Below are 15,079 nucleotides of genomic sequence, written 5' to 3'. Positions count from 1 at the left end.
CTGTTAATTTGGATTTGGGGGGTGTTAATAGTGTGTCGTTTTAAATTTGGTTTTATAGTTCTGTGATGAAGATTAGCAAGGACACAGGTATGTAGTTACACAGATCATGGCTCTCGGTCATATGTGGGCTCTGTCGTAGTCTCCGTATCACAGAGCAGGTAACTCAACGCTGACATTTTCTGCCCGGAGATGATGTCTGATCCCACAGGTGAAGGGATCCATCCTACAAGACTGCCCCCACCCCACCCCCACTTCAGACTCCAGTCACACGTCCAAGTTGCCTGTGCTTCTGATGGCTGTAGATTGGAGGTTCTAACCGACCCCCTTGCCACTTTGATGAATTTGCTAGAACGGTTCACAGAACTCAGGAAACCAGTTTACTTACTGGATTACTGGTTGATTATAAGAGGATATAACTCAGGAAGAGCTGGGAGAGACGTACAGGGCAAGATATAGGGGAAGGGCCCTCAGCTTCCTTCCATGTGTTCACCATCCCGGAAGCTTTCTCAACGGCACCTCCCACCCCGTCCTCTGGATTTCTATGTGGGCTTCGTTGCATAAGCATGATTGATTAAATCCTTGACTCTTCATATTGAATTCAATTTCCAGCCCCTCCCCACGCCCCAAAGGTCAGTGTGGGGGGAAGGAATTGAAGGTTCCAACCTTCTGATTCTGTGGTTGGTTCCCCTGGCAAGCAGCCCCTCACAGGGGCTTTCCAGAAGTCACTTCGTAATGTAACAAGTGATGTCTTAATTGCTGTCATCATTTAGGAAATAATGAGGGTGTTTGGAGCTCTGTGTCAGAAAGGAAGATGAAGACCCAATATGTATTTTTTCTTATAAATAATCTGGATATCACACACCTATAACATGTGTATTATATGTTACACCAATCATTATAATGATGGGCAACTTAAAAATGTCTGGGGGTGTGATTCATGATCCCTCGCCATCCCACTCCCCTACTTAAAACAACTAGTCTGGGGCTCCGGGATGGTTCCGTCAGTTAAGGCACTGACTCTTGGTTTCTGCTCAGTCACTCTCTCAGGGTCATAATCTCAGGTCATGAGGCCAATTCCTGCACCAAGGTGTGAGCTCAGTGTGGGGTCAGCTTGGGATTCTCTCTCCCTCTGCCCCTCCCACTCATGCACATGTGCTCTCCTGCACGCGCTCTCTCAAGAGAAGAAATAAATAAAAGAACTAGTCCCATGCTTGGCTAGAGAACAGTGGCCTCTCCGTGAGACCCCAGCGTCCCCGCATTATCGTGGACTTGAGCCGTGCAAGCTGCTTTTCCTTACTCCAAGGAAAGAGCGAGGTCCTCCCGCTGAGTCTCCCTCCTCTCCCTTCAATTTTCACCCAGTTAGCTCCTGCGTGGGTTTTCACGTTTTGGTCTAAATGTCAGCCCCTCCCCTTCCCCAAAAAAGGTCTTTACTGAACCTTTACCCTCCATCTAAATCATGAGTTCTCTTATCCCAGGGATTACCTGTGACTGTGTTTGAGATCTTTGTGCTTCTAGATCATAGACAGACTGTCCATGCCATTGTACACATTAGTGCTTTTCCAGCCCTTAGAGCAGCCTGACACGTAGTAGGTTTACGGATGTTTAAGGAGGGAGGGAGTATCTGCTCTTTCTCTGATACTCCCAGGATTACATTGGTTTGACCCTCAATCAGTGCTTTTCGTGGGGGAACATTAAAGACGCGGGCAGGGGTGTAAGGAGGAGGAGGGTGACATAAAAGCATGCAGCATGCTTAGAGGCCTGTTACCTTGACATCTGGCATATTTATAGGTTTTAACAATGTGTGAGTTATTTAATTACCTTTATTCTTTGCCTTGTTCATGGAGCACTTCCACGGCCCCATAATAGAATAGTCCCCCGTTCTTACCCCTCTGGAGCTGTCCTGTCTGCATTGTGTGGAAACTGCTTTCAAGAGTAGTGGTTCCCAATCCTGGCTTCATAGTAGAGTCCTCTGGATTAAATTCTACCCCTATAGGCTCAGATCAGAGACATATTAGTCGATTCTAATGTGTGGCTAAGTTTAAAAACTGTTGCAGAGCCCTGTTTAAATCTGCGTTTTGTTTTTGTTTCAAGTTTTAATTCTGTATCAAAAAAAGATGGACTTAAAGACTGTGCTGCGGGCGCCTGGGTCGCTCAGTCAATTAAGCGTCTGCCTTGGGCTCAGGTCATGATCCCAGGGTCCTGGGATCTGCCTGCAGTGGGCTCCCTGCTCAGTGGGGAGCCTACTTCCCCCTCCCCCACACTCAAGCTCTCACTCTTTCTTTCTCAAATAAATAAATAAAATCTTTATAAAAATGTAATCAACAATGAAGACAGGAACCAATTAAATAGCTAAAAACAATACAATGGAATCTCAACTTAAGTTGACAATGGATTTGAGCTTGGTACCTCCTTTGTCGGTTTAAAACGCAAAGATAAACTATAACAGCGTGTCATAGTGACCCATAATCTCAGAGTAAACAGCAAACCAATCCTATTTTTGAGATCTAGAAATTTTTTTTTAAAAGATTTTATTTATTTATTTGACAGAGGAAGAGAGAGATCACAAGCAGGCAGACAGGCAGGCAGAGAGAGAGGGGGAAGCAGGCTCCCCGCTGAGCAGAGAGCTGAATGTGGGGCTCCATCCCAGGACCCTGGGATCATGACCTGGGCCAAAGGCAGAGGCTTAACCCACTGAGCCACCCAGGTGCCCCGAGATGTAGAAATTTTAAAAAAACAGGAATTAAATAGGGGTGCCTGGGTCGCTCAGTCAGTTAAGTGTCTGCCTTCAGCTCAGGTCATGATCTCAGGGTGCTAGGATCAAGTCCCGTGGGGGGAAGTCCTTGCTCAGTGCGGAGCCTGCTTCTCCCTCTCCCTCTGTTGCTCCCCCTGCTTGTGCTGCTTCTCTCTCTTTCTCTCTCAAATAAATAAATAAATATTTTTTAAAAAGATGCTTGAAGACTGTATGATACAGCGAGAAAAACTGTAGCTGCAGATTGCTGTAGATGGGCATCCATAGCTGGTTAATGGCCGTGAGGGTCCCAGATTTTCTTCTCGACCAAGTCTTGCTGGTTTAGAGTCTGAGTGGTATATGCTCTGTGATTGTACCTTTGCTATGTTCTGTTCATTAAGGTAGGCTAATTGCTGTAACAAGCAGCCACCCAGAATCGCAGGGGTGGAACACAGGAATGCTTCTTGCTCATTTTGCAACCCCACCGGGAAAGGCGAGAGACTTGACTTTATGCCACATGTCACTTTGCTCAGAGCTGGGCCTGACAGAGGGCGTCTAGCTGGCAGGCTCGAGAGAGACAGCCTAATGGACCATGAAGAGGGGGGTTTTACCCACCAGCCATGGAAGCTGTCTCTATCCATCCCTCTCGCTCTGTGGTTCACCTGGCCACGTTCAGTCCCTGTTACCTCTGGTGGCTGTTCTCACTGTAAGAGAGGTCGACACGTTTTCCACTTCCTTGTGCCAGAGGATAAAGAAGTGGGTTTGGGAAACGTTACCTTATTTCTGCTTCACATGTTTTAACCAGAGAATTTAGCTGTTTTAAGTTCTGTTTGTCTTAACGTAATTGAATCAACAATGACTGGCTAAGTGTATGTATTTTTTTAAATATCAAGAATTACTCAGGGCGCCTGGGTGCCTCAGTCATTAAACGTCTGTCTTCGTCTCGGGTCATGATCCCGGGCTTCTGGGATCCAGTCCTGTGTTGGGCTCCCGGCTTGGTGGGGAGTCTCCTTCTCTCTCTACCCCCTCCGCTCTGCTTGTTCTCTTTCAAGTAAAATAAAATATTTTTGTTTTAAGTTTATTTAAATCTCTTCTTGCAGTTTTTCTTAGTTTCACTGCATCTTGGCGAATGCCCCTTGTGCTCCGGGCACTGGTCTAGGCAGGGGCCAGTGATGTGAGGAAGATGGGGGTACGTGCTAAGCCCTGTACTAGGAAGATTCTGGTTGCTGATAACAGAAAACCCAACCGAAGTTGTCCTAACTCCGATAACATCAGGCAGGGCGCTTCTCTGATTTTCTTGGCTTCACCTCAAGATAGGTGTCAGCGGCAAGGGGGATGTTTCTACCTGGTGTCTCTTGTGTGTGCCCAAAGCTCCCCAGGAGCTTTGGGACTCGGGCTGCGGTCCTCACACCTGCCCCTGGCCAAGGCCATCACTTGCAGAAGGAACAAAATGACTGAGATTGGCCTAGCCCATGAGGATTCCCTGTGGGCCTGTGCCGCCCAGCTGGACAGGACTGGTGTCATCTCTTGATCCTTTCCTCTCCTGTGTTACATGTGGTTAATCATTTACCGTGTTTTCAGCAAACTTCCTCTTTCATAACTTCCCAGATCGTGACATTCACCAAGGGCAGCTTTTTTAGGACTAAGTGGAACTCGTCTGTGTATCTCGCCCATTTAGCAATTATTAAAGTGCTACCTTGCTATATCATTGGCATTGCTGTTCTGTACTTACACCTTCTTCTGTTCCCTTTAAGTCTTATTTAGAGAGAACACGCAGGCGTGAGCCAGGGAAGGGGCAGAGAGAGAGAGAGAATCTCGGGCGGACTCCTCACTGAGCATGGAGCCTGATGTGAGGCTCGATTTCATGACCCCAAAATCATGACCCGAACCAAAATCAAGAGTTGGGTTCTTAACCCACTGAACCACCCAGGCGCCCTGTTACTTACACCTTTAGTTAGAAGTTCCTGCCTCCATAGTACCGAGCATGGTATCTTAAACAAAACTGAGTTTCTCTTTCCAAATCTGTGATCCCCGCGCCTTCTTGTCCACGTCCTTGCTTGTCCAGGACAACGCCAGCTCTCCTGCGGGCCCCCGCGCTCCTTCCAGAACATTACCTCCAGAGCCATGTTCTTCCCAGGACCCCTTGATGAGCTCAGTGTTCGCCTTCCAGTCTCCTGTGATTGCCTCTGAGCCATCACACCCCATCCTCTCCACTTTCCTTCCCCACCACCTCTGATCTCCGCTCCGCCTGGACACCTAACCGGAATCCCATCCCCTAGTGGTCTTCCCAAGCTCATTAGAGCTCTTGTGCCCAGATCCCTTCCTTTCTCTTTGTGTGGCTCATGGTTGCCCGTTCTGTCAGGGGCAACTTGAACCTGGTTTACTTCTCTCACTGGCCTCCCCTTCCCTGCATGGCTTTGTCCACTTTCCTTCAACCATCCCTGAAGTGGGATCTCTGCGGGATGTTGGACTCAGACCTGGTGTTATGTCCCAGACGTGGGTGCTTAGTGCCTCTCTCCAAGGATTAGTGTGGAATCATGATTCTGTGTGCGTCCAGGATCAGTGGGGTCATTCCCTTGTCTCCTCAGCTATGTTTACAAATAATTGCATTTTTAAGCGTATTTGCCTGCTTTCAGTTTCCCAGAATGATGCTATTTGCAGGGTCGTTCGTCTAACAAGTATTTACCAGGTGCCTGTCAGCAGCCGGGCACCGTGGGGATATGTGGATTCTCTAGCAAACAAAGCAAGGAGCCCTGCTCATGCGGGCTGACCTTGCGTGGAAGGCACAGCCATCCTCACCTTAACTTAGTGAGGGGGGTTCTGTTGACCTCTGACCTCAGAGAGGCTTTCCTAATAGCTGAAAGGGTGTGGCCAGAAGAACACGCTTTCACTGCCCTTTAACTTGACTCATGGGACAGGCATTTCGACCTCTGTTGTTCCACCTTTCAACTGTTGTCCTGTGGACCAATTGGAGTGATGTTAGCCAAACTGTTTGTTTTTGCTTTTTTTTTTTTCTTTTAAGAATTTATTTATTTGAGAGCGAGCACAAGCAGGGGAAGTTGCAGAGGGAGAGGGAGAAGCAGGCTCCTCGCTGAGCAGAAGGATGTGGGGCTTGATCCCATGACCCTGGGACCATGACCTGAGCTGAAAGCAGACACCCAACTGACTGAGCCACCAGGCGCCCCTCAAACTGGATTTTGTTTCCTTTGTCTTCTTTTTATTTCTTTTTTTTTTTTTTTAATTTGAACAAGCTTGTGCATTTTATTTTTCAGCGGTGAAAGTGGGGCAGGTAAAACCGAAAGCACCAAACTGATCCTCAAGTTCTTATCAGTCATCAGCCAACAGTCTTTGGAATTGTCCTTAAAGGAGAAGACGTCCTGTGTCGAACAAGCTATTCTTGAAAGCAGGTATTTCTTTATCGTGCTTCTTGTTTGCAACGAACAGGATTCACTGTCCTCCCCGTGTGGCTCGTTTAAGGATGAGTTATAATTAGTTGGTCCATTTTCTCTTTTACAATTCCTGGAGGAAAAGTCCCAACATGGACATAGCAATTTCTAACAACCTGAGCGACTGTTCCTGATCTCCCCCATCCCAGCCCCTTCCCCGGGTCCGGTTTGAGTCGGCGAGTGAGCGATTCTGAGGAATGTTCTGCAGCCTCCCCTTGCCGACGAGCCCTTGCCTCACTTTTTGGAGGCCTTTTCTGAGCGGCAGTTTCAGCTTCTGTGTAGCAGAGGACTTAGCACAGAGGTGAGGGGGCCCCTGCTGGCCTTCTCGCCCTTTGGGGCCACCATATTGGCAAGATGGCAGTTTTTAAAGCTTGTCATGGGACAGAAGATCAGTAATTCGTCTGATGACAGTGAGTCTCAGAACTTCGAAAGAGGGCTGCGTGGTGTGGTATCATCCAAATTTTTATTTTGAGTACATATTTGCCCGATGTCTGAGTTGTGTCTTATAAGATTTTAGAGCCAGTAAAGACCTTATAGATCTTGTTACTTAGAATTTAGTCCAGAAGTCAGCAAACTACCCATAACCTGTGGCTTGTTTTTCTTTTTGTTTTAGCATTCATACACTTTTTTCAGTTGTCATAAAATATGTATTACATGAAATTTATAATTTTTATTTTTTTTAAGATCTTATTTATTTGACAGAGATCACAAGTAGGCAGAGAGGCAGGCAGAGAGAGAGAGGGAAGCAGGCTCCCCGCTGAGCAGAGAGCCTGATGCGATGCGGGGTTTGATCCCAGGACCCTGGGATTATGACCTGAGCCAAAGGCAGAGGCTCAACCCACTGAGCTACGTAGGTGTCTCAAAATTTATAATTTTAAACGTTTTTTCAGCATACAGCTTCATGGCATTAAGTACATTCACGCTGTTGTGCAACTATTAAAAACCACCCATCTTCAGAAGTTTGTCCTCTTCCTGCAGCCTGTTTTTGTCAATAAAGTTTTATGAGAACACAGACACATTTATTTATCTGTTGTTTACAGCTGCTTTTAAGCTACCGTGGCAGAGAGAGCTGAGTGGTTGTAACAGAGACCCCGTGGCTGACAAAGCCTACAATATCTATTATCTGGTTCTTTACAGAAGAGTTTGACAACCCCTGATCTAGTCTGACCTCATCTTCCAGGTGGGGAATACCCAGAGAAATTACTTATGAAGGAGTTGTCCCCGGACAGACACCAAACGGGTGAAATTCCCAGGACTGGGACTCTTACAGTTGCTGAAATCTAAGTGGGGTCTTTTTCAGTGCAATCCCTGACATGTGGATATATGCCCGAGCTAGTTTACACAAGGACAAGCCCTTGTGGTTGCCTGAACTCAGTAGCTTTGTGAGCTCTAAGACCTCTTCTTCAAAATGGACATGCGCTATAGACCCATTTCAGCAAGTGCTTTGAAAATCTGGCTCTTCTGTAAATAAACGTAGTCACCATAGATCCTTTTGATTTTAGATTTTTCTTGCAATTGTATATTTTGACATTTGTGAGGAATGCTCTTGCTGTTTATAGATCTCCCCTAATTAACACTCGTTGCTATCCTCATTTTTTCTTTTTTTAATTAATATTTTTATTGAAGTATAATGGCATACAGTATCCTATTAGCTTCAGGTGAATGCCATAGGGATGAGCTATTTTGCATCTTACGAGATGATTCCCACGGTAAGTCTAGTGACCATCTGTCAGCGTCCATAGTGATCACAATGTTATTGATAGATCGCCTCTGTTGAAACTGACATCTCATGATGTATTTCGTGTTTTATAACTGGAGGTTTTCCTCATGTCTTTCACAGCCCCATCATGGAAGCTTTCGGCAATGCCAAGACCGTGTACAACAACAACTCCAGTCGCTTTGGGAAGTTTGTTCAGCTGCACATCTGCCAGAAGGGAAATATTCAGGGCGGGAGAATTGTAGATTGTATCCTGTTTCATTCCGGTCTTGTCTTTAGTATTTGACTCTATAAGTACAAACTGCTCTCGGTTATCGTAAGGACAGATAATGGGAAACATTTCGGTTATTGCTTAACGTTACTACATTTGACCTAGTAGTTATTCTAGGAGATAACCATTTTTCTTTGGGAAAATTTTATCATGTTCGTCATCTGGAAAATTGGTTTCATCATTGAGCATCAGGTGTTTGTAGTTTGAGAGCCATTCGGTCAACTAGTCTGGCACATCCTAGGACACCTTGTGTCCTGTTTGAAGTCTATGCTTTGTTGGCTCCTGTCGGCACTGGAAGTCTCGATGTCCAAGGAACAGGGATTTGCAATTATTTGGGTGACGAAGAATAGAGAATTAAAGCCTAATTGAGCATGTCATATCTTGGTTTTGTTCCTTGACTGGCCATTGCTTTTCACATGAAGATTTATTAGAAAAAGTAAGTAAACCTGATTTAATTTACATTTTCTTCTATAATAATAATTTTTGGAAATGACTGGTTTGTATTAATGGAATGGAGGAAACGTCTCTGAGATGAAATCTGATTCACCCCCACAGAACCGAGTAGTAAGGCAAAACCCCGGGGAAAGGAATTATCACATATTCTATGCGCTGCTGGCAGGGCTGGAACATGAACAGAGAGGTAAGTGGGTGGACCAGCAGAGCCATGTGGATTAGCCACTTGCTTTCCCTTGGAAAGCCGCAGGTAAGACCTCTGCTTGGGCTTTGTTGGTATCCGTTAATGGAAACAAAATGTCCCTGTTAGAGCCAAATAATGTAGAGGGAAAATCATCAATAGAGAAAGATGTTACATTTTTTTGTTTTTTGGGGATCTTGGTACTTTTCTCATTTATAGGATATTCATGAAAAAAATGTATGGGGCATATTGTAACTGGTTTACTTTGAAACCATACCCAAATCTAATTTCTAACTAAGCATTTGATATTTTTAAAAGATTTTATTTATTTATTTGAGAGAGGGAGAAAGTGAGAGAAAGCATGAGAGGGGAGAAGGTCAGAGGGAGAAGCAGATTCCCCATGGAGCTGGGAGCCCGATGCAGGCCTTGATCCCAGGTCTCTCAGATCATGACCTGAGCTGAAGGCAGTCACTTAACCAACTGAGCCACCCAGGTGCTCATTTAAACATTGGATTTTTAAGGGAAAATAAAATAGGACCCTTATCAGTTAGTTTTTCAGGAACATTTTCTATCATGCCAGCTAGTTTAATTAAACCCTTTATTTTTTAATTTATTGATTTTAGAGAGCATAACCAAGAGTTGGACTCTTAACTGACTGAGCCACCCAGGCACTCCTAATTAAATTCTGTTTTCTCTAAATGATGATTAAAAGAGAACTTTCTTTTTTATTAATAGGGGACCTTTATTTATATACTTTTTTAAAATTTATTTTTAACGATTTTATTTATTTATTTGACAGAAAGAGACACAGCTACACAGGGAACTCAAGCAGGGGGAGTGGGAAAGGGAGAAGCAGGCTTCCTGCCCCCGAGCAGGGAGTCTGATGCAGGGCTGGATCCCGGGAGTCTGGGATCATGACTTGACCTGAAGGCAGACGCCTGATGACTAAGCCACCCTGGGGCCCCATGCTTTGTTTTTTTTTTTTTTGTTTTTTAAGTTACAAAGTGAGGATTCTTTTGGATTTTGTCTTATCCTGACCAGTCAAATACTGATTTTATGTTTTTCTCTGTCTTTTTGCAGAAGAATTTTATTTATCTGCGCCGGAAAACTACCACTACTTGAGTCAATCTGGATGTATAGAGGACAAAACAATCAATGACCAGGAATCCTTTAGGGAAGTGATTGTAAGTTACTTTCTTCTTTTCCCTTTATTAAGAGTGACAACCCCTTAAAAAAAAAAAGGGGACATTTTATTTCCTGTTTCAAAAAAATGTTTTTAATGAAAATAGAAGTAATTTCATTTGCACTGCTGTATGAGAATACGTACGATCTTCTTGTTCCAAGTCATGATAAAGAATGTTCCAGACTGGAAAAGAATCCTCTTTCTTCAGAAGGCGGATGACTATCTGTGGCATTCAGGAAAAATGGGTTGACTTGGAACAGTGTATTAGAAAAAATACATCACAGGCTTGGTCCTGGAGCATGCCAATCTTTCTTTTTTGAGATGATGATGATGATTTATAACAGTTTCTATAGCTAAAAACAAATCTGTCAACCGTTAGGCCAGGTGACAGGATCTTGTCTGTTTCTCCTGGCCTGATTCTGAAAACCAGTTCTGACCACGAGAATAGTAGTCTCCTTACGGCTCTGAGGTGTGGTTGTGTGTGGTCTCTTAGTTTTCTGATATCACAAGGACTTGGTTATAAGGTGACAACATTTAGGAAGCCTGGTCATCGAGCCCCACCTGCCTGAGAATGGCTGGTGGGTTTTTGCCACGGCAGTCTTCACTCCTTTGCTAGAGTCATTAATACACCAGTTGGATACAATGGATCTGGGGTTGATTCACCACCGTAAATGCGGCGGACGTTGGCGGAGTGCTTGTTATATGGACTCAGATGGGCCCCCTCTCTTGTTGCTCTTAACAACCCTTTGAGGGGAGGAACTCTGGGTAGCTACACTCTACAGCTCAGAGAGGTTGGTGTCCAGCCTAACCATTCACAGTACCAGATAGAACTGGTGTGGAAAGAGTCCAACTCCAAATTCCAGACTCTTATCCACGAGGCAAGTGGTACAACTTCTGGTACAACCCAGACTCTTCCGTGAGGTTCTTGTTTTTATAGTTGTCAGCAGTGCTCTAGTCCATATCCCCATCTCTTCTTCCAGATTGTAAAAATGCCTTGTGGAATGAAATGAGGGTCTTTTTTTTTTTTTTTTTAAATATATACGTCATTTTTCCACCTCTTACTGAAATGAAGAACAGGGTTGGCTATAATAGGATCCTCTTCCCCTTGGTCTCCCTTTTATTCCGTCATTTATAATGCAGAGGGGTTTCTCTTGCCAATTTCCTTCCATGAAACTGTTAACAAAAAAGCCCCCTGCAGGGGCGCCTGGGTGGCTCAGTGGGTTAAGCCTCTGCCTTCCGCTCAGGTCACGATTTTAGGGTCCTGGGATCGAGCCCCGCATGAGCCCCGCATGAGCCCCGCATGAGCCCCGCATGAGCCCCGCATGAGCGTGGCCTCCGCTCAGCGGGGATCCTGCTTCCCCACCCCCTCTCTCTGCCTGCCTCTCTGCCTACTTGTTATCTCTGTCTGTCAAATAAATAAATAAAATCTTAAAAAAAAAAAAAAAAAAGCCTCCTGCTGACAGCACCTTTTGCTGTATACCCTGGACAGCCTGAGAATTGGCCCTGAGAGTCAGATTTTATGAAATGCTTAAGTATTTTAAATTTCCTTTCCCAATCTTGTTTTGCCCCTGGCTTCCTATCACTACTTAGACTTTCTCTCTGCTTCAATTCATTTAGTATTATCTTTACTGTGTGTTAGAATAAATATGAAAACTCACGTTTGATAAAAAAGGCAAAGACAGGATTTTTTTTTCCTGTTTTTTTTTTTTTTTTCCTTCTTTCTTGAAACTGGAGAACAAGGCTTTGTGATAGAAGGACATTTTTTTGTGGCAGGAGACAGACTCCTAATTGTCCAAAAGGAGCAGGTCTCCTACTCATTAGCTCGCTGGCCACTAGGGTGCACTGGGCATTGGGTCCTCCCCTTGTCCTGAGAGCAATGGAGAAGTCACTCTGTCCGCTTTCCTCTTGGCCCTTTATTTTCTGATGCAGAATTATTTGTTCCTTTTGCTAGCCTACGGGTAGGCTTTTGGGGCTTGCCCTGCTTTCATTGATAGCTAGCTTTTATTATTAAGTTGAAAGAGTAGGTTTTAGCATTTAAAATCTGATCCTTCGTTGAAAAGGTATGGAGAAAGGAGAAAATTTGTACATGAAATTGAGGTACACAACAAGCTTACAAGTATTCCATTTATAGATTCTTAAATATTTGTGATTACTTTTTATTGTTAACTTATTTGAAATGGTAATAAAAACCTAGCTGCTCTGTATTAAAATCAGGAACATGTAGTTTTTATTATTTAACCTTCTGGAAGTTAAAAATCAGAACAGAAGGAAAAGAAAAATGTGCACCTTTTCAGAAAGGAGGAAAAATACTTTTTTCTATAAAAAGTAATTTTTTTCCTTCATTTTTTTTTTCTCTCCCTTTACCTTAACCTGCAAGTACCATAAATTGGGGAATGGCTTAAGTAATTTGTTATAGCCATAAAATTAGGTCTATTACAGCAAGCAAAACATATACTCAAATATATTTAATTATATGGAAAAGCTTGGTTATTTTATAATTGAGGGAGATAAGCTGCAACACTTGATAATCCTTTTATTAAAAAAAGCATTTTATGTATAATTTAGATCTATGATGATTGATATAGTAATTATATGGAAAAAAAGGGTGGGACAAAAAATATGCCAAAAAATGTTATCTCATGAGGCAGAATTCTAGGATTTTATTTTATCATTCTATGTTATATATTTACATCCTGTGTTATATATTACAGCTTTAATGATTATGTAATTATAATTACATTCCTAAAATCGTAATTTCTACAATCATAAGTATCCTATCAATACCAGCCAGCCCATTGTTCTGCCTAATGCAGTACTCTGTAACCAGGAGGGACACAGGAATGGTGAAAAGAGACGCTGAACTCTTCAGGCTGAACTTGGTCTTTTGTATTCAACATGTTTGAGCAACTGCTCTGTGCCAGGCACTGTTCTAGGCACCAAGGAAACTGTAGTAAATAAGCCACATATAATCCTGATATTCTGCTGAAGAAGGAGAAAAGATGAACCATATTGCACTGCTGGGTTTTTTTTTGTTTGAGATATATATATATATATATATATATATAAAAATTTTTTGCGGTTTTTTTTTTTTTTTAATTAGACAGAGATTACAAGTAGGCAGTGAGGCAGGCAGAGAAAGGAGGAAGCAGACTCCCTGCGGAGCAGAGAGCCTGATGCAGGGCTCAAACCCAGGACCCTGGGATCATGACCTGAGCTGCAGGCAGAGGCTTTAACCCACTGAGCCACCCAGGCACCCCTGTACTGCTGTTTTTTTTGTTTTGTTTTGTTTTTTTTGTACTGCTGTTTTTAATGTAACTTGTCTCTCAGTATTTTTCTCCATAATCAAATACCACTTAAATTTGTCTTCATATTTCAGGTTTATACAGCTTCTTTTTCCAGAGGTTTTGGGATCAAAGGAAGGGAAGGGACCACATTCCATTAAGGCTGGAGGGCATTTGTTTGCAGAATATGTTGAAATGTTCATAGAAATTATTTCTGTGAATTATGTATGAAAATGTCATTTCTAGAGTTCATTTTTAACTACTAAAATGATCAACTACAATGTTAGTATACTCTTATATTCTTTTAAGAATTTTGCTTATTTTATTGAGAATTCACTTTATGTATTCTTAGAGTTCATCTTTGCTACCACTTGATGTTAAATGAGTGCCTGTTAAGTATGCTGGGCAGCTTTAGAGAATCTGTTTCTTCCTGGTGCAGACTCTGTGAATTTATGCTGAATTTCATAGCCACGTTTTTATGCAACCTTTCAAGTTGCCCTAGAAATTGTTTGGTCAGGATGTAAGCTCGCTCTTTCTTTCTTTCTTTCTTTCTTTCTTTCAATTTCTTTTCTCTTTATTATAATTATTATTATTTTTTTTTTTGGCCAGCTTTTAGAGATTCTGTTTATTTATTTGATAGACAGAGATCATAAGTAGGCAGAGAGGCAGGCAGGGTGGGGGGAAGCAGGCTCCCCACTGAGCAGAGAGCCCGATGCAGGGCTCGATCCCAGGACCCTGAGATCATGAGCTCAGTCAGCCGAAGGCAGAGGCTTTAACCCACTGAGCCACCCAGGTGCCCCAGGATGCAAGCTATTTCAATTCAATAGAGTTGCTGCAGAATGGTGGCTGATGAAATGTGTGTGAAGTAACAGGAGTTCTGGGGTGATAATCCCAGATTATCAGATTCTCTTACTCCACAAGTGTTGAATGTTTACAGCATGCCTGGCTGTGGACCAGGACTGGGGTTTCTGGACGGTATCGGCCTTACTGGGTGTATCCTTGGGTTTTTAATGGAGTGAGGCCATGTGTATGTATGCATAAATTCATTCCACACAAGTCAGATTTTGTTAAGACTTAAAGGGCCGACTTTAAACTTCAGTTTTGCCAAGCATGGAAACATCGGTCTCTTTCAGTGGTGGGGAACTTGGGAGCATAAACAAATTTTACATTAAAAAATGACAGAATATTGCCTAATATCACACCGCACAGTGAATTATTATCAGACTGCTTATGTGCAATTAACTTTGTCCAGAATAGCCTCCCCTCCGCTGTATCGGTGACACCATTTGTTCAAGACTCGTCCGTGGTCCCTTTGCCTTGAATGGCACCTTTACACCTCGCAGCCAACTGCCTGAGACCCTAAACGGATGTACCTTTTGGGAGTAAAGCACCTGAAATTTGTCCCTCTTTTCTATTACTTTCTAGTGCGATGAACCTGGCTTCCTTTGGTCCTTGACTGTTGGGACCTGATCACATATTTGTCATCCTTTTCCTTTCCCCCTGCCCACCCTCATTTTCCCAAACACCTTTTTTTTTTTTTAATGCACCTAATAAGGACTTTATTGAAAATATTTTAACTTTCTGCTGGTTTTCTTATAACTAAATTGCTGTTTCGTGCTTCCAAACTAGTGAGAATTCCCCACCATGTTTAAGTCTTAGAGCCATATCCTTGAGAAAATAAGATAATGATAATAAGCTTGAAAGGGGCTACTCTGGCTGAAGGGGTGGAGATTGCAACTGGAGAGAGAGAGGCTCTTGGGGGCAGTTCCAGCGCTCATACCCACGCTGCTGGCAACTGGGGCAGCCTTTAAATTACCCC

The 15,079-nt window shown here is 43.3% G+C and overlaps 1 protein-coding gene across 1 annotated transcript in view; it reads left to right on the top strand.

Annotated features, from left to right (window-relative positions):
• Positions 1 to 15,079, top strand: part of MYO10 (myosin X) — a 212,118-nt gene that overhangs the window by 112,100 nt on the left and 84,939 nt on the right. Inside the window, 5 exon segments of the mRNA XM_032861894.1 lie at positions 6,001 to 6,135; positions 8,015 to 8,139; positions 8,585 to 8,598; positions 8,718 to 8,802; positions 9,877 to 9,980. Coding sequence (XP_032717785.1) covers positions 6,001 to 6,135; positions 8,015 to 8,139; positions 8,585 to 8,598; positions 8,718 to 8,802; positions 9,877 to 9,980 — 463 coding nt within the window.

This window comes from Lontra canadensis, unplaced genomic scaffold (genome assembly GCF_010015895.1).
Source record: "Lontra canadensis isolate GAN:19392208 unplaced genomic scaffold, GSC_riverotter_1.0 scaffold22, whole genome shotgun sequence".
NCBI lineage: Eukaryota > Metazoa > Chordata > Mammalia > Carnivora > Mustelidae > Lontra > Lontra canadensis.
The sequence above is the reverse complement of the archived record's forward strand: the minus strand, read 5'-3'. Positions and strand labels throughout refer to the sequence as shown.